This window comes from Ictalurus furcatus, chromosome 10 (genome assembly GCF_023375685.1).
Source record: "Ictalurus furcatus strain D&B chromosome 10, Billie_1.0, whole genome shotgun sequence".
NCBI lineage: Eukaryota > Metazoa > Chordata > Actinopteri > Siluriformes > Ictaluridae > Ictalurus > Ictalurus furcatus.
This window is the reverse complement of record NC_071264.1, coordinates 28885836-28905696: the sequence shown is the minus strand read 5'-3', so window position 1 is coordinate 28905696 and position 19861 is coordinate 28885836. Positions and strand designations below refer to the sequence as shown.

At 45.6% G+C, this 19861-nt stretch overlaps 1 protein-coding gene across 4 annotated transcripts in view; it reads left to right on the top strand.

Moving 5' to 3' along the window:
* The window catches only part of zfhx3b (zinc finger homeobox 3b), a 157556-nt gene that overhangs the window by 45555 nt on the left and 92140 nt on the right, over nucleotides 1-19861 (top strand). For 3 of the 4 annotated variants that reach the window (XM_053634742.1, XM_053634739.1, XM_053634740.1), the window contains one exon: nucleotides 14796-17892. In XM_053634742.1, the coding sequence (XP_053490717.1) occupies nucleotides 14832-17892 (3061 nt within the window). In that variant the 5' untranslated portion in view covers nucleotides 14796-14831. Of the gene's footprint in view, nucleotides 1-10782; nucleotides 10846-14795; nucleotides 17893-19861 lie in introns of those variants that run through there. The other variant, XM_053634741.1, reaches the window with a different exon arrangement.

Genomic DNA, 19861 nt, shown 5'->3' with positions numbered 1-19861 from the left:
AAATACCAGTGAAAAGGAGGGGAAAATCAAAATTGTAACAGTTTTAAAGAAAACATTAACATTTAACCACTTTAGAACTGTTCTAAACAGTAGCTGTTTTATCAGTACGTTACGTACGAAAAAGCAAACGAGCGCAAGCGCTACTAAAGGCGCAGACATACCGAACAAAGCAAACCGAGAGAACGATTCCGTTTTGATGAGATTGAACCAGTGGAGTAGTTTTTGTCCGTTTCGAGCTTCCCTGCCCCCTCTTAAAAAGGTGTACACCTGCCGCCATAGAGTCCACACTAATTAACCCTTCCCAATTACAGGTCCAGAGCCAATTAGGTGTAGCCTCTTGTCTTACATGGTCGCTCGTCCAGCACGGGGCATCTGTCAGGGCTTGGACACGGGAGGGAGTCACGTGTCACGTGTGATACGTTGTTAGGAGTGGAGTGACACCTTTACCCTACTCTCCATAGCTTATGCAAATATATGCCTCTGCTGACCTGTGCTTGCTGTTTTTAAAGCACTATTTGCATAGTAGATTAATAGCGCTCGACTAATCCCTGACTAAACCTCCTTTCTGAAAATGCCAGCTGGAAGACCTGTCACGTTGGCATGAGAAGAACATTGTGGAGTGTAGTTTTTTTTTTCTCTCTCTCTCTCTCTTTTTTTTTTTTTCCAGAGTCATGATATCGTTGTGGAAAGTGTTGCGCTTGAACTTGAAGTGTTTGATAAGTCTCAGGGAAATGCTGACTTGACCATGACTGGAAGTTGTGTGTACATTTGGTGCTGTAGTGCTTGCTTTCTCTCTCTCTCGCTCTCTCTCTCTCTCTCTCTCTCTCTATATATATATATATATATATATATGCGTGTGTGTGAGGTGTGAGTGTGTTTACACTCTTACACCATGTGGCCTGTTTCCCATGTTGGTCTTGCCTTATGTCAGGCCTCCAGGCCCCCACATGCCCAGAGTGCTGGCACCTGCACCGAACTTACTCAAAACTCAGCGATTTCATTCACAATATATCCGCCTCCAGTCACTCTGTTTGCACACTTACACACAAATACACACACGCACACACACACATACACAGAGTTACACCATAAAGCATTCTTTCATGTTAATGGATTTCTTTAAAAGTTCGCCGTTTTCATCCGCTCGTCTATCTTCCGTTCTCGCAAGCGTTTCTCGACGTCAAAACAACGACATCGTTGGTTTAAATGAATTAAGGCGCCCATTCGATCGAGGGCTCTCTCGGTGGGAATGTGATGTGACGAGCTCTGCTAGATTTAACACTCAGCGACGGTGTTAGCGAGATAGAGTCAAGCCCCGGTTAATCTCGGCTCAGGTGCTTTCACATGCACGGTGTTTAGTCGCTTTGAATGGAACCCTGCTGAGTTCTCCGCCTCCGTACGGTTCTTTAGGCAGGTGAGAACACAGCGATCGCGTTCCGGCCCGAGTGAACTCTTTCGATGGAGCGATTCGACTCTGAATCGCCTCGGTGAGTTTTTGTGTGTGTGTGTGTGTGTGTGTGTGTGTGGCCCGATGAAAGAAACCAAAAAACAGGAAATAAAGAGCGTCCGTACTGAACGAGAGATGAGAGATGATGGACCACAGTTCTGCTTCTTCTTATTGAGCATGCAGCTCACCTGTTTGACCTGCTGGCGATTCTTACACTTGTGCCGCATCGCTGTTGAATACTCAAACGCGATTGGTCAGAAGGGGTTGATGAAGTTCCACTAGTGCAGCTGGAGATCACAGATTTAGGTCACTTTACTGAGAGATGTTGTGGACATCGTGATATCTTTATGCTGCTTTTTTTTTAATACTTACAAACGGATCAGAAGAGGCTGAGCTGATTCCGTTTCTAAAAATCCGTTTGAAATGACGTGGCCCGTCCTCCAGGGGTGGGTGATATCGCTAAAACATCATACCACGATACTCAAATACATTTCTAATCGGCTATATCGCTGGAAGTGTCTTAGCACGTGATATTTTTGGGTCATCTCGCCACCCCTAGAGCGATTAGCCTCATGGTTAACAGATTTAAAAAAAGAACCTGCTTCTGTAAGCAGGTGTTTTGTTAACATTTATGGAAGGAGTCTCCAGTGTCAGTGCTTTGTAACAGTCAGAGGTAAGACGAGAACGTCGGATTGGGCATTTTTGATCACTTTGGCCTTATTAACTTAAAGAGAAAGTGAAGGAACGGCAAGCGGTAACAGGAACTAACTTGTTTGAGGTGTGTTTCACAACTTTAAATGTCACTGTTGACAAATTAATGTGGTGTAGGTGATATAATAAACCGCTTTATGCTAATTTAGAGGAAAATAATCAACTTCGGGATGGTAACAGTAACCATAAGACACAGAGTGTTTTATTCCTTACATAGTATATTCCCTGAGCGTGGTTAGGAGATGTTTTAGGAGGGTCATTTTAGTGTGTGTGTGTGTGTGTGTGTGTGTGTGTGTAATATCCGTGGCCTCTCCTCTGACCCATGCTGCCAGAGAGAGGCTTCTTTCATTGGCTTGGAGCCCCTGATCCTGCAGATAATTACACAGCAATGTAAATTACAGTGAGGCAGCTCTGGCCCTGTGCTGGCCCTCTGCTCCGCCCCCGACCAATCCCCCCCCCCCCCCCCCCCCATATACCCTTTATAGCTTACAGCTAAATGCAACACCACATCTTAGCTGGAGCCTCTGACTCTGGTTGCCTGTGGATAAATCCTTAGCAGATGATACCTTCTCATGCTCTCTCTCTCTCTCTCTCTCTCTCTCTCTTTCATTCTTATCGCTCTCTCTCTTTCTCGTTTTCGTTTTTTTTTTTCTGCCACACAGCATGCACAGTCCAGAGAAGGAAAAAAAAAAACCATCTCTGGTTAATATTTAACTGCCAGGTCCTGAGGTAAAGGAGTGAAGAGTGCTTGGCAGCTGAAACTAATAAACGCACAAACGCACACACACACACACACACACAGACACACAAACACACCCCCGGAGAATACATGTTTCTGTCCTCTGAGGAATGCGCCGGTTCTCATCCACGCTGTGACCTGTTGACCTCACGCTAACACGTGACAGAGATGGAAATCAGAGCAGCGGAGAGCTACAGTGACCTCTGTTTTTTCTCTCTCAGGCCTCTCGGGCAGCTGTTATGACACAACACGCCATCGTTAAAGTGATACTCCAACTTTTTGTTCAGCCAAATCGCTATCCGGTGTATCTGGTGTGTGTGTGTGTGTGTGTGTGTGTGTGTGTGTGTGTGTTTAAATACCACAGACAAGAATTTTTGAGAGAAATAATGATATTGATAGGAAGCCTGTTCACTTCAAAATCGCGTATAATGGAAGTCTAAGGGCAGCCGTTGAGCCGTTTGTAAACAAAACATGTTTGTGAATTCTTCAGTTCTTCAGCTGTATAATTCATACTTTATTTTCCCCAAAAATGGATGGAAGAAGTTGTTGTATTGTTGTTCCGTGTAACAGCTGGAGTTGCCAGTTTGCGTTAAAGAGTCTTTATTAACTTCCCCCAACATCTGCCCTTAGACTCGGCGTGCACTGCAGTTCAGTTTAGTATTAGCGTGACGTTTTTTGTTTTTTTTTCTGCTTTATTTTCTGTACAGAAATTCAGTGTGATAGAAATTCGGCCGTACAAACAGTGGAGTATTCCTTTAAAACTGCAAGGTGGAGAGCAGGTCGAAGACAGAGTGTGTTTCGCTTCCGTCGATTCGCCTCGGTTTTTGTCTCGTCTGTCTCCTTTTTTCTCCTCCTTTCTCCCCCTTTCTCTCCTCCTGGGCGCTTGGCACAGCTGGACTCCAGATGTGAGGCACATGTCATGCGACACAGCGCAAAGAGGCTGTAGATAAGAGCAGGCTGGCGCGCCGGAGCCGGGATCTGGGCACACACTCTCTGCGGCAGTTCAGCTCAATGTTGCGGTTCTTGCGATCTCAGCTCTGACAGCTTGTGTCATGCTTAATGCCTCACTTCCCAAACACGGGCCCTGATTTATATCGAACAGGTGCTGCTGTAGGGTGTATGGCGTGGAAGAGTGAGGGGATGAACCCAAGAAATGGAACCCAGGATCAACACTGGGTACAGTGTGTATGTGCTTTATGTGCGATACGGACACCAGCCAGGCTCTTTTCGGAAGCTCCAGATAGCCGAGACGCCCAGACAGGCTCGGAAAAAGTTGCTGTGATGGTTAGCATATTGGACTGGGACTTTTATTCTTGTTCTCAAGTTGAAGGATATGAACGCCTTGTCTGTTATGGTGGCTATATATATGCGCCCATATATAAATAAGCACGGTGGCTTAGTGGCTAGCACGTTCGCCTCACGCCTCCAGGGTCGGGGGTTCGATTCCCACCGTGGCCCTGTGTGTGTGGAGTTTGCATGTTCTCCCCGTGCTGCGGGGGTTTCCTACGGGTACTCCGGTTTTGCTCCCCCGGTCCAAAGATGTCCGTAGTGTATGAATGAGTGAGTGATTGTGCCCTGCGATGGATTGGCACCCTGTCCAGGGTGTACCCCGCCTTGTGCCCGATGCTCCCTGGGATAGGCTCCAGGTTTCCCCGTGACCCAGAAAAGGATAAAGCGGTATAGAAGATGGATGGATTGATGGATGGATATAATATCGCTCCAAAATTAATTGTATTGCAGTGTTTTGAAGATCTCAGGATCCTGAAGCTTGTGGCCAGAAAAGTGTGCAAAATATATCAGGCGTTCCAGAGGATCTCAGGCTAAGATTAGCTAAATTCTGATACACCCGAGTGTAAAAACATGACAACTGTCACCAAATAAGGACCGTGGAGTCCATTAATAGATTCGACTTGTGTCCCACACAGAAGCTAGTATCTACTCTGCTGCAAAAACAACTTTCCGACATTTCCTTTCAGACTCAGCGCATGCTTTGGACTTTCAACCTGACCAGCTGATGATGGTGGACAGATGTCATTTGTCACGCATACTTGTCCAGTTAAGTCAGGTGTTTGTTTCAGGACACCTGGTCTCAGGTAGAACCCCCCACCTCACCTTTCTCATCAAATTAGCCGTGAGAGCCACAAACTTGGCTCGGTTGCACGTTCGAGCTGGGGTTTTTCTCGGCAGGTTTTCCTGAATGCGGGTCTCGACATGCTTGCTTTCAGAAAGGGTGTTTTTCTCGCTCTCTTACACCCAGCACTCAAGCATCTTTCAGCATTGCCCCCTGGGCCACCTTGTTCAACTCTTACCAACATGTTTTCTCTTTGAGTTTGTATTTTTTTTTTTCCCTTCATCTCTTCCGTTGCTGACAATTTGGGAAGGAATTGCATGTCACCACACTAGTTACGTCTTGGCTCACGTACTCACAACAATTCAAAACCGGCCGTATCTCGCACGTTTCATCCACATTAACTGTCATTCTGAGATTTTTTATATATATATATATATATAGTTGTCAAAGCTAGCATTGTAAACGGCTAATCAATTGAAATAAAATGAATCTGCTCTTTTCTCAGGCCTGTCCCGCTCGATATACGTAGCAATGTTAAAATCGGAAAGAAAAACACCAAGGTTTACAATTTGTGTCGGCGAATTTGGAGAAGAAAGGATATGAGCAGAGTCGTTATAGCTGTCAGCTCCTCTCGTGTTTATGTTCTCATAGCAAAGGAGCCTGGTTAGGCTGGCATACACGACCGCAGAAATAGCCTGTCAGGAAGTGTGAGCACGGCTTCCTAATTGGAGACGCTCTCCACTGTTGTACAGGAAAGGCCAGGCATTAAGAGTCTGTGGCATCAATAGGAATCCCTTCAATATCTCGCTAATTCTTCTCAGCGGTACTGCTAACTCCGACATTTTTTAAAAAAATGCTAAATTTAGACGTCAGTTCATTCCCATTTTCTTCTTTTTCTTTCTTTCGTTCTTTTTTTTTTAACAGCATCACAGCTCCATGTTTACGTCCCTGTTTTCCTGCACATGCCGCATCATTCCCTTTACTTTATTAACGCTCCGTAATTCTTTAAACAAGGCTGAAACAGAGCAGCAGAAAGCAGCCGTCGTCCCTCGAGGTTTATCTTTTAAAGCGCTGCACAGTTCTTTCCCAGGATAAGGGTTTCAACTAAGCAGGGAGGAATTCAGGCCAGGGCTCATAAAAAGAAGTATTTGTGTACCAGAAAGATTTTCGCCCCTTTTTTCCCCTCCACAAGTCTTTGTCATTAATGACTTTAGCAAATGTCTGGTAGAGAGTGAAAAGTCGACAGTCTTCAAAGGAAAGCCACTAATCATTTATCCAGGATATCTGCGCTCTAGAATAAGGAATTAGTGCCCGGGTCACAGTCGGGTTTCAGGCATCCGTCTCTCGCCGTCTTTTCTTTTTCTTCCTCCGGCACAAGAACGATTGTTAAATGATTATAATCCGCAATAGAATCCTTTGCATGTGGATATCAGGGGTGGACAAATCATTTTTAATTTATTATTGGGCAGGTAAAAGATCCAGTGTGCTGCCCACAGCCCGGAAACTGACTAAGCTAAAATGTGGTAGCGTTTAGCGAGAGCTAATGTGATAACATATACTGAGCTGGTCTGCTAGTTAAGCGCATTCATTCAGGCTAAGAGAAACAAACGAGTTTGGGATTATTGACGTTTTTAGAGTTTGTGCCACCCGAAAAAAAAAAAAAAAAGAAAGAAAGTGATAAGCAATTTGTCGGACAGTGTTTCAGCTACGAGCTATTTCCTAGCATCCTAGCATCACCTGTAAACGATATTAGCATGTTTCTCCATGAGGTGACTGTGTGTTATGCTAGCAGTACAGTATAACACCTTTGCGCTGGATTTCTGCTCCGTTTTGACAGTGTTTCCATCCAAATACCTGCGTGTTCCGGATTCAGAAAGGATTATCATTAATATCATTGTGTGCCAATACAGACATCCCTGCCTGCAAGAACCCCCAAGTCACCCGTCTACTATTAGAAATTCTCTGGTGTCTTGCTCGCTCGCAAAAAAATAAATCGATTTCCGGGATATTGTCAGAGAGCCTCTATCTAGATTCGGGAGACTCCCGTAAATTCCGGGAGAGCTGGGATGTCTGCTAATGAATCCAACTAGTAAAAAATGTTCTAGTGAACCAAATTTGCAACAAAGAGCCTACAATATAGTTAGAGCATCGGGGTGAAAACGTATCGTTTGCGGGCGACATGCCTGCCGAGTAATAACCTGGACGAAGCTGATGGTGACTTCTAATTGTGGAGGTATACAAAATATTGTATAATTTTGCAAGCTATGTTGACTTTTCAGTACTCCGTTTCAAAATTATGGCTGAATTTGTGTACATTCAGGTTATAACACGACAAAATATGGAAAATTACAAGGGGTTGGGGTGAATACTTCTGCACAGTACGTGTATACTCATCCAAACTCACAGTTGTCCACCCGCTCCATCACGCTACACTCTTTCTCCCGGTTGTAAGGCTGCGACTGCTGTCTCTCGGACTCCTCTCGAGGGATCTCATCTCCCTCTTCAGGATTAAACGCTCAACAAAACAGCAGATTTCTCAGCTTTTCTGCTGCCAGACAGAACGCAGACAGGTCTGTGCTGTGAGTGGCACCGAACGCCCTTACAGGTGGTTTTCCTTCATTCCTGCCTCTTCCGGTGGACTCGTCGCCACAAGTTTAATGGAGTAGCTGTGCATTCTGTATTCGTTGCCACGTCCTCTTAAGTCAACTGTTAAACTTGTCCTCTTTTGTGTTATGACATGCCCACACCTACATTCTCACAATGTGTTAGTGTTTGCCCGAGGACATAGTTTTTTTTTTATATATATATATATATAACAGGTTAACAGTTATAGCAGGTACCTGCTTCTTTAAGAACATGCTTCCTGGATAATTCGGCTAATTCCAGGTGCTCTTACTCCTCTTGGCTGTGTTTTACCAGGTGCAGGCTTGGGTCATTACTGAGGTATTTGTTTTTCTGATTATTGAAAAAAATGGAGGAGGAGGGGAGGATGGCGGGAGGGAGGGGGAGGGTGGGGGGGTGGTGCTCGGGATTTGTTTTCGGATTTGGCCCGCCCAACCCTTATCCCTAAGCAAGATCTTTTCATCCATGTACTCATCCATTTCTGTCCTTTGGGCAAACATGCATGTTTGTTAAAAAAAAAAAAAAAAGTTGTTCTGCGTGAAAAGTTGTTCTAGTAGGAACATGGAGTTTGGATGGAGAAAGGAGAGAGAGAGCGAGAGCGAGAGTGAGGGAATGGAGGTGCAGGGGAAATTCAGCCGGTGGCACCGGGCACAGCTCTCCGAGTCCCTCTCTAGAACGCCCACATGAAGCTTTAGCGATTATGATAATAAACAGTTTTATCATAGGCCTTGCAATCAATAATGCGGCTTCTTAAGGTTTAATATTTCAATGGTATTGATCATTTTAACAACAGTGTTTGCGGTCGGCTTGCCTTAACTGCAGAGTAGCTAGGGATAGAGAGCGAGAGAGCATCAGCGCGAGAGTGAGAGAGCGAGGCAGAAATGAGTGCGCAGTCTAAACTTCACTGCAGAGGAACTCTCTATTATTATTTTGTATAACAATTCTCCGTCCCTGTCGTTACAGAGATTACATGAAGAGAAACTGTGATTCCGCCTTGGTTTTTTTTAATTGATGTCCTTTGTTTACGAGTCAGCTGAGGCTGACCTGGAGTAACATCACTGGAGAAAAAATTGCGAGAACCAACCTTTGCAGTCTGCATATTTCACTTTCTCGCTTTCTCTCTCAGGAGACGCTTCGCTGAGCTATTTATAGAAAAGATATTACAATTAATGAATGTGTAAGCTCGTTGGTAGAACACACGCACACACACACACACACACACACACACACCTGCTAACTTTTCAACAAAGGTGTACAGAAATAACCCAACTGTAAGTTAGGAGATGAGATGGGTTTCTGTGACGTTTTTTCAACTCTCCACAGTTGTAACGAGTGGTCATTTGAGTTACCATAACGACTCCGTCAGCTTGAACCAGTCTGGCCGTTCTGTGTGTGTGCCAAATCAGATCCAGTGTTTCACTCCAGTATCATTCAGTACCAGATTACGACGTCTAATTATCTTTGATGGGATGCACGGCATGGATGTCGATTTTCTGTATAAGTTGTAGAACTACGAGCGGCTGTGGATCCGGTGGTAGAGCGGGTTGTCCGCTAATCGTAGGGTTGGCGTCGGGTTCGATTCCCGGCCCGCGTGACTCCACATGCCGAAGTGTCCTTGGGTAAGACACTGAAACCCGAGTTGCTCCCGATGGCAAGTTGGCACCTTGCATGGCAGCTCTGCTACCATTGGTGTGTGAGTGTGTGTGTGAATGAGAACCAGTGTAAAGCGCCTTGTAGAAGGTTAAAAAAGCGCTCTATAAGTGCCGACCATTTACCAAGTACACAATGGATGTTTCTTCCTGGTTTTAATCATGCCTCAACACATAGACGCATCGCAAACATCACAAACACAGTCGGCCACACACTCGTGCGGTCTCCAGCTGTGTCCTGGCGCATGCTGTGAGCGCTCTGCATGCATGCCAGCCTGATCACCCATCTCTGATTATACATCAATATGTTTATCCCGGCAACGCTTTGTGTAGAAATCGTTTATCTAAATGAACGCTGAAAGTAGAGAGGGTAACGAGAAGTGTTTTTTTGTTTTGTTTTGTTTTTTTTGACGTGCCTTTTCAAGCTCTGTATTCACCAAGGTCACTTGGTGTAAATTTTGCAAAAAAGGAAAGTCGCTTTCGGGCATAAGGCATCGCTTAGCAAAAAAAAAAAAAAAACAACGCTGTGAATCTGTAATGGAATGCATTTTTAAATGGCGGATGCTGAGTACGATATTAATTCTGCAGGCTGTGAGGGAGCTAATTCGAGCTCGTGCCTCATTTGTACTCCCCAACCTTGCTCCTCCGCCAGGCCCCCCATGCTGCTCGCTAATTGGCAGGAGACGGGGAGCTTCCTGCTGAGCGCTCGCCGCTTTCCTCGTGCCTCGTCACCCTACCAGCTCTTGCTTTCTTTCTCTCGCTTTCTCTCAATCTGAGTAATTAACCCACAGCTAATTAACTGCTTCTAATTACACCGAAGAGGCTGTTTCTATCTCACTCTCCAAAAGTGAGGAGACACTCTGCCTCGACGTGTAAAACCCCCCCCCCCCACCTACCTCGGCTGTTTTTGAACCCGTCCCCGCTCTCGCGGCGTGGAAACGACAAATCCATTTCTTGTTAGCAAGAAGCTAGTGCAGTGTCAAAGCTCTGCATTGGCACACAAGCGTTTTCAGGCCTTGCCAGGTTATGCCATGTGTTGTTTTGCTACACGGATCACGACGATCGCGTTTCACGTCCTAGGACGGAAAAATCTAACGTTTGCGAATGTTACAGTACGCCACGGAGGAGTAACCTGATATCGGAATTAATAAAACAGTGCCAGAATTCTAGACAGTGTTGTGAGACAGGTGCACTATGGGAAATGTAGTCTTGTCTTTACAGAGACAGCTTTTGGTTGGTGTAAGTGTACGCTCAGTGAAGCGATATCTGTAGAAGTGGCAGCATTCTACACATAGCTGTGCTATCTCATCCCTAATGTACTCGCAGGCACACTCCTTTCCTCTCCACTCCTCTCCTCCTTCTCTCCCTCCACCTCTCCCCAGCGCCAGCCTCGTCACAGCCACTGCTATTTCTGTAGCTCAGACTGATAGCTAGAACTGAAGATCATTGATTTTACGGGAAACCGTGTTTACAGCCTGAGTGCCATCGACCTGAGGTGACTTTCTTTCCTCCTGAAGCGGCGGCGGCAGCGGCGGCACCGAATCTTTTTCCTGCGTCTACATTAAACACTCAAGGAGAAAGACGAGGCTGGAGGAAGGAAGGAACAGTTCAGTTCAGTGTACTCTGTTTACCTTATATTAATGATCTGGATATTGAGTGGATTTTATTGCGTAAAGCCCCAGCGCTAGCCACAGTGCAGATGAATTATAAGAGTGTTCTCTCGCAGTCGTTTAGCAAGTAGGCTATTTTCGTGCCGATTCCTAAAGAAATGGCTAGATTTAAGATTAGATATTAGACCATGGTTATTAAGTGTGTACGAGGAGAAGTCAGCACGTGGCATGCGCCTTCTTAAAGAAGATTTTGAGCCCTCGAGCTGGAGCTATACTTCGTTTTAACTATGTGTATCCTGCATTTGTCAAGTAGAACATCGATTTTTACATAAATCTGGACGATCCAAGTTCTGTATCCTCAACACGGAGACCTTTAACATAACAGGTCAGGAGTACAACCAAGGATCCAGGCCTTCAGGACGTCTTCTTGACCGTTAGAGTGGACTTAAGGTTAAGGAGGTAGCTGTATTTCTACATGCATGTCAGTAATTGGTCTGAGCTTAGCAGACCCTGAAGGAGCTCGACTTGAAGGAGACCATGCCTGCTGCACTACCGAACACGTACCGAACCCCAGCGGAGCATCAAAGGGCTCATCTGCTTTATCAATAGAAGCCTATCCTTTCCTTTCCATGTCTTCCTGGAACTTTCTTAGCATTCATGACATTGATTTTTCGATAAGCACCCTAACTCTGCTGTGGCCAGCCAATGTGATGGCTAGATCTGGAGCACGAGCTCTGCCTCAGACCACTGGAAAATAGTGCTTTGGAGCAAGAGCGCTGAAACAAAAGCTGTAGGACAGCTGCTCGGGGAAGGCAGGTTGGGGCGGAGATTCAGGGCTGCACCCTGTAAGTGGTTTCCAGCTGGGGCCGAGTGTGTGTTAATTCCCCATGAGAGCACGGAGGGTGCCAGGGCTTGGCCCCTGGAGGCTCAGCCCCTAGGCAGGTGAATGAGCATGCTTATAATCAGATGGCTGCTTAGCCTTTAATTCGCCTCTCGCTCAGCCGGTAAATCCCGCCTAATGAAAGGTCCCATAAATAAAAACTTATCTCATTTTCCATCCTCTCCAAATGACAACCAGACTCACTCTCTGACAGTGTTCATTAGGTTCTGGGCTTTTACTTGGCAAAGCTTTTATCTGCTTCTCTAGGCTGGACGAGAGACATGCAAAGATCTGAAAAGTCCAGTCTTTTTACTTTCTTTCAGGACTTGATAGATATACTTTGCCCAGGCGCAGTTGGAATGGATATTCTCACAGATCTGACCGTGCTTCTGACTGGATGTATTGTCTAAAAAATGTAGCCTGTTTTGATCCTGTAAGAGCAAAGATTGCTATGTTCCCTCTTATCAGAGGGGAAAACGCCTCCCTGGACAGATCATTGTACCCACAACTTAGTTGTTTCTTCTGCTTGATTATCACTTTTAGTGCTTTCAAAGTGGTTTGGAAAGCCTTTTGTTCTTAGATTTCTTCTGAGTAGGGATGGAATGGGGGGAACAGTTGAGAATGCACCATCAATTCTTTAGCAGAACAGTGATCTACGGAATAATCGTAGTGCAAAGGTATGGCAGTGTGGAATGCTCGGGAATTACCGTAATTCATAGTGTAGGATTCCTCGGTCGATCTGCCCGGGCTCTCATCAGAGATTTAAAGCTTCCACCGCTTTAAACAGGTGTCACAGAGGAAGCAGTACTTGAACGGGCAAACAGCATTATATTGGAGCACCCGTCTGCGACTGGCAGACTCCAGACAATCCTATTGTACATACCAGACCAGGTTATTGAATTAGACTTTCTGCATTTTAACATCCAATCCTGGTTGGTGTACGAGGTCTTAGATGTTCAGGTTTGGATTGTGTAGGTGATGGACAGATTCAGACTGGTTCAAGTGGTTCAGAGTGGTCTGGATGTATAGTCCAAGGAGAGAAATTTGATCAGTTTAGTAAAATGGTTGGCATTGGAGATCTTCAAAATGGCTGACAGTGATCTTGTATTTACCTAAAAAAAAAAATAAAATAAAGCAGTTTTATTCAGTTAAAGAAGTTTTACCTAGTATGTGGTGGAGTGAAATTAAATATATGGGATATATAAAGCTGACCAGATATAAACACTACAATTCATTTTCGTTGGGGGGGGGGGGATTACAGGCTATTGTGTGTGGCTTATGCATATCTATCTGGGGGTTTGAAGGTGGTGGTGGGTGACGAGTTGGAGTACATTTTCATCAGATATTCATGAAGAGGGAGTCAGACATTATCAATCTCCCTAGCCAAGCCCTGTGTTGTTTAATATGTATGGGGGGGAGGGGGGACGGTGGCTGCAGACACAGTGTCTGATCAGTGCTGAAATTTGCATCCCTAAGTAAATAAGTAAATAAATCAAGTGCGTGCAGCAAATGTGCTAATCAGGCAGGACATGGCGGTTAGCATGCTGCCGGGAAAGTTTGCTCATATAATATTCAGCACAGGGGGGGTGAAAGGGCATGCCAGATTTATTGGTTTCAGTCTGCTTGCCCCCTTTAATCAATGCTGCCTCTATCCCTTTAATAAAATTATTAGCTCAGCACTATCTCTCACTATCATTTCATGTCCCCGGCCCACTCTAAATTGCGGCCTGTGGCTCTTGAGCCTCTCTTGCGCTCCAGGCAAACCCAAGCCCCCTGAGTGTACAGCTCCCATTTGTTATGGAAGAGATGGAGGATTGCTGGAGTGTTTAAACCAGCATATTGCAGGCCAGCTCTAAACACAGCTGCATCTGGGGGTTTCACTCCAGCCGAGGTCACCAGATTTATTGCCTTTTGCCCACATTTTTCAAAATGTATATAGACTGGCATACGAAGACGTACCAGAAAATGCATACGCTATCCATGTCATTAAGCCGTTTCCTGTCAGTGTGTGTTTTTGCAATTCTGTTTAACCTTGTAACCAACAAATACAAAATTGTTCAACATTTTGCATTTGAATTAGTGAGTTTATCTTACAAGTTGTGTTTAGTGCTTTTAAGGAAAGTTTACACAGCGTGTACTGTTAGTATATTGTTGATTTTTTTTTTTTATGCTAACAAATTTAGCTAAACAAGTTTGGGGCTTCTTTGCCATACTAGATAACTCGAATAAATCTATTAAAATCTAACATCTGTTTCTGATAGCTAAAGTTTCATAGCATAACCTATGAATATTTTTTGAATATTCAATAAAATCTTATTCACATATAACAGTTGTGTGTGGTACTTTTTTTGGCTGATTTTAAGCTTAGGAGTAATCAAGAGCTAATAATGGTTGATTAATCATTTATTTTTTATTTTAATTTGTTTCCGTGTTGTGGAGGTTCTTCACCATTCTGGCTGATAAATCTCAGCTCACTCTCTCTGGGTGTGGGAGATGGATCATGTGCTGATGGCTGGTTTTACTGAGTCTAATTAGCAGCACAATGGAGCTTCTTTATCCATTAAGTTATTCTGTTACTGTTTCTCAGACTGAGCGTTAATTAAAACCGGATGTATGTGGGAATCTGGAATATGGTAGACTCTGAGTGTTGTTTGGAAGATGAAGATAAAAGATGGTAACTTGCTGATATGACAGGAAGAGCCATCTGAGCTGGCTTATTAATGCATGTCTGAGGTATTGTATTTAAGTACCTAATCTACCGTAATGAGCACTCTGTCATTTTCCACTATTAGATCTTGCGCTTTTGTCTCTCATCTAATGCACTATACATCAAGCCTGTTCACAGCTCTATACATAGCATTTTCAGTTTATCAGGGCTCTTTGTAACTGAATGTCATTGAATGTTTAGTATTAGAAAGTTGGGACTTGGCTTGATTAGGAACAATGTAATTGAAGCATGAAAGGAGCCATTTCTTTTGTTCTGTGCTTTTATATAGGTTTATAATTCTCCTTAATTCAGTATTTTTTTTTAACCATATCTCTCTCCTTTCTGTGTTTTTCATTCAGGCCTGGATGCGATGAACGCCTCATGTAGGCATCAGCATGGAAAGCTGTGAGTCTCCCGTGGTTTCTGGGACAGACGATGGGCTCAGCTCTTCTACCACCTCCCAGCAGCCTCAGCAGCAGCCTCCTCAACCCTGGAACGATCGCCCTAGTGCACAGGTCACTTCCAGTAACCACCCCCCTTCCTTGGATCCCCTGTCTCTCTCAGCTCAGCTTCAGAGCCCCAGCACGCCTCGTGAGGTTGTGAGAGAACAGAAGCAACAGCAGCAGCAAACACGGACCCTGTCCCAAGCTACCAGTGACAGCTCCACCGGCAGCCAACTGCACCCCAGACGAGAGGGGTTGGAGGAGGAGCAGGAGGCAGGGAGCTGTGGAGAGGACGACGAAGACTTGGAGGACTTGGACGATATGGAGATTGACAACTGTTTTCCGAGTTTGCAGCCCTTCCCCGGCATACCAATAGCTCCAGTAGGAGGGGGCATGCCCACTCTGATGCGGCAGCAGCCCATCCAGCGGAGGGATGCTATGGAAAGTGGGAGTGAAGAAGGAGAGGAAGAAGAGGAAGAAGAGAGCAGCGATGTGGAAAACCTAGCTGGGGAAATTGTCTACCAGCCTGATGGCTCAGCTTACATTGTGGAAAGCCTAAGCCAGCTGATCCAAAGTGATGGGGGCATGACATCTAGTTTGCTTCCCTCAAATTTTCTCTCTGGTGGTGGTAAACCAGGGGAACCTGCCGGAACCTCCACATCAGTTTACCCTCAGATCATCAACACATTCCACATAGCCTCATCTTTTGGAAAGTGGTTTGGCTCCTCAGACCAAGGTTTCCCCAATACCTCAACCCCAGCAGGCCACAGTCCTCTACTGCACAGTTTCCGCGTTTTTGATGTGCGGCACAAAAGCAACAAGGATTATCTAAACAGCGACGGGTCTGCCAAGAAATCTTGTGTATCCAAAGATGTTCCCAACAATGTGGATTTCTCTAAATTTGATGGGCTAGCCCTTTACGGTAAAGGCAAGCCCATTCTCATGTGTTTTCTCTGCAAACTGTCCTTTGGTTATGCTCGCTCCTTCGCCACTCATGCTGTCCATGATCATCGCATGACCTTGTGTGAGGATGAGCGTAGGCTTTTGGGCCACAAGCACGCATCTGCCATTATACAGGGCATCGGGAAAGACAAAGAGCCCCTAATTAGCTTCCTGGAACCAAAAAACAAGAGCTGTCCTTCGCCACCCAACCTAGTACCCATGAACTCAGGCCAGAGCTTCTTTGGCACATTCAGTGGAGTCCATTTAGAGGCAGGGAGCAATAGTGGAGGAGGCGAAGGCCTTCTCAACAAAGACTCTGATTCTGGTCTCCAGCAACAAGCCCTACTCACCCTGGGAGGCCTTGGAAGTCCCAAGCGACCATCTCTTACCTCAACCCCAGGTCCTGCCAAAGACTCCATTACCCTGCCCAAGGCTCAGGGAGGGAGAATAGAGGGACCTGTGGGAAAAGAGGGAACACAGAGAGGGGAGGATGGAGACATGGAGCCTTGTGAAAGCAAAACTCTAATTCATGGTGAGGAGGTGGCCTCTGAGGATGAGGATGAACTTCTCTTAGAAGAAGATGAGGATGAAGTGGAGGATGATGGCACTGCGGTGGCCTGTGGTGGCAGTAGCAGTAGTGGTGGTGGTGGACATGTCGGGGAACCAGCTGTCTCAAACCAAAGTATTTCCAAATCTCCTTTATTAATGCCTAGTAGCGCTCTTCAGCCTTCTGCATGTCCCTCTGCAGCCAGCCCCACACTCAACAGCAAAGTCCCAACTTCCATGTGCTCTTCTTCTGTCAGGGGATCAGAAGAGGGAATGGCTGCAGATGGTGGAGGGAGGTCTTCAGAGCTCCCACTGAGCTTTAACTGCCAGGGGCAAACTGTCCCCATGGCAATGGCGGTAGCCACCAGAAGAGGAGGTGAGGAGGATGGAGCTGCATGCTCCTCAGCGGGGACTTCCTCCCCTCTTGCCTCCAACACCGCCGCTGATGAAAGTGCCAATCAAGATAGTGCCACAGCTCCTGAACCAAATGAATGCCTGGCAGAGGGAGATGATGACAGTGGTGCCCACCTGCACCACCTCCACCATCATCACCACCATCCACATCCTTCACCACACTCCCACCCCAATTCCCAGCATGCAGGAACCTGCGACATTACTGGGGTGGGTGAGTGCACCCAGAACCATGGGGCTGGGGCCAGTGGAGGAAATGGGGTTGAGTGCCCTAAATGTGACACTGTTCTGGGCTCATCGCGCTCCTTGGGTGGCCATATGACGATGATGCATTCACGCAACTCTTGCAAGACTCTGAAATGTCCCAAGTGCAACTGGCATTACAAGTACCAGCAGACCCTGGAGGCCCACATGAAGGAGAAGCACCCAGACTCTGGGAACTCCTGTGTGTACTGCAGCAGTGGACAGAGCCATCCACGCCTGGCTCGGGGTGAGAGCTACACCTGTGGCTACAAGCCTTTCCGTTGTGAGGTCTGCAATTACTCCACCACCACAAAGGGCAATCTGAGCATCCACATGCAGTCGGATAAGCATCTCAACAACATGCAGACCCTGCAGAATGGAGGTTCCATCCCCACGGCCAGTGAGCAGGTGTTCGGGCATACACCTGGCGGTGTGGTGTCCGTTCCATCAGCCACCCAGGCCAGCAGTCACCACCCAAGCCACCACCACCATCCGGCACAGTCGTCCACTCACATAGCTGGGCCTTGTGGAGCTCCTTCACCCACCAAGCCCAAGAGCAAACCCACTTGGCGCTGTGAGGTGTGTGACTATGAGACCAATGTGGCTCGCAACCTACGCATCCACATGACTAGTGAAAAGCACATGCACAACATGATGCTGCTTCAGCAGAATGTCACACAGATGCAACATGGCCGTCTGGGCCTGGGGGCCATGCACTCGCCCTCTGAGGCAGAGCTTTACCAGTACTACCTAACCCAAAACATGAGCCTGCCTCCAGGCCTGAAGATGGATCCTACAGGGGCTGAAGCCCAATTCTTGCTAGGAGGATTCCATCTGGACCCTAATATGGCTTCCTTGGCCCCGGCACTAGGTGAGTAGCATGGCTCTTGCTTTCATGGAGAAGCCTGCTCCTTTATTGCTTTTTATTTGCTCTTTGTATAATTAAAAAAGCGGTTATTTGAAATAATCTGATTCATAACATAGAAAGGTCACATTAATGCACTTATGATCTAAATGACTTATACGATACGTCTTTAAATATGACAGTGAAAAGAAATGGTTTATGATTGAAAAATACCAGAAAGGCCACGCTACCTAAAGTAAAGATAAATATTCACTACCCTATGCTCTGAGCTCATTCCTTGTCTATGAAAGCTTGCCATTGAAAGAGAGAGAGCTATTTTCTGTAGGTGACATGTAACTGAACTGGCATAGACTATGATGCAAGCAAAAAAAGGAAATCCTTCACTATGTTCCTTTCCTGAAAGAACAGGATATCACCATAACTCAAGAGTGAGAGAGCGGTTTCTAACACGCAAAGCTTGAGGAAACACGACTCTAGTCTGGACCTTTTGTGTAGGTTTGTGTGAAGGTTGATGCTTCAAAACAGGTGTTATAGGCATCAGACAGTATTATTTACTGCGCTTAGGTGTAAAGGGAAAGGACACTGTATCTCTGAGAGTCGATATATTTCACACAATCACACATAGAAAACAGAGGAGAGAGCATACATCTTCCTAACATATGAGCCTCAACCTGCTAGTAGCGTCCATTGTGTTAGTCAGGCCACTGTTCCTGGGAAATCCCCCAAACACACACACACACACACACACACACACACAAATTAAAAGTCAGTATGAATGGGCAGGCCAGGCAGCTCTGCCGCTTGGTTCACAAACTTCCTTGTGCACGTCAGCATTTTTCTTGTCGTTATTCCCAAACTATCGCTGTCCTAACCAACCCGACTCACCTCCTTTCCTCCCCCTCACTTATAATTGCAGCTGTAAATTTTATTTTGGTAAAAGAAATGAAGGAAAATGGGTAATGCAGCGGTGAAGCCGAGGCTTTGGTGTGCCAGCTGCAACCTCACTGTCTGCACAGGCTTGTCTATTTCATTTTCTCCTTCTTACACTCTTTCTCCTGCTTATAAATTAGATCAGGTTTGAGAAAATCGCAGCAAAAGATGACAGTTTTCCTCTTTTTATAATATTTCTTTTGTTTTGTCCCCCAAGGGATGACAAATCGTAATCTCAAATAATCTCACGGGCCCCTCTTGTTGTCTTTTATAGCCCTTATCCTAACAACCTAAGCTAACGAGCGAGAGAGAGAGAGTGAGAACATGAGAGAGAAAGAGAGAGAGAGAGTGAGTCAGTGCCGTTCCTTAAATTAAACTCTAAATGAAATTTATCAACATACCGTCCTGCCAACTTAGTAAAGAAATACTTATGATCTTGGACCATTTTGTTTCACAAACCAGATGCAAAACCACAGAGATAATTATAAGAACTGATTCATACACAGGAGGCTATTTGAAGATGGAATTGTTTACTAGATGTGAATAAAAAAAAAACAGAGTTAAGGAAAACAGAGACAGGAGAGAAACATGGGAATCGAGCGTTGGCATGTATGAGTCAGATGACCTACAGAGACACCCCAAATGGTGGATCTGTGAAGGATTTCTGGGGGGTTTTGCAGAGGTCTTCCTCGCCATGCTTTAAAAGTGCAGGTAATAGAGGAAAATCCGAGGAAAAAGGCTGCGTCCTGCAGCAATAAATAATAAAAAAAAAGAGACTGCTGGAATTAATTTAGTGTAAAGCCAGGCAGGGTCAGCTAGTGTGCTCGGTCTAGGCAGTGATAGATTAAAGATCAGTGAGTAAAGCCAGACCGCTCCTGATTTGTCCTCTTTTTTTTTTTTAAACAACGCATCTTCTTCCACACCACCCGATTGCTTTGTCATGTTTGTAACTCTGTTGTTGATTATTTAGAGCTTTTGTCTCATCTCCTACACCTCATATAACCAGTCAGGAGCTCCAGAAAGGGATCCCCTGTCGATTTGGTGA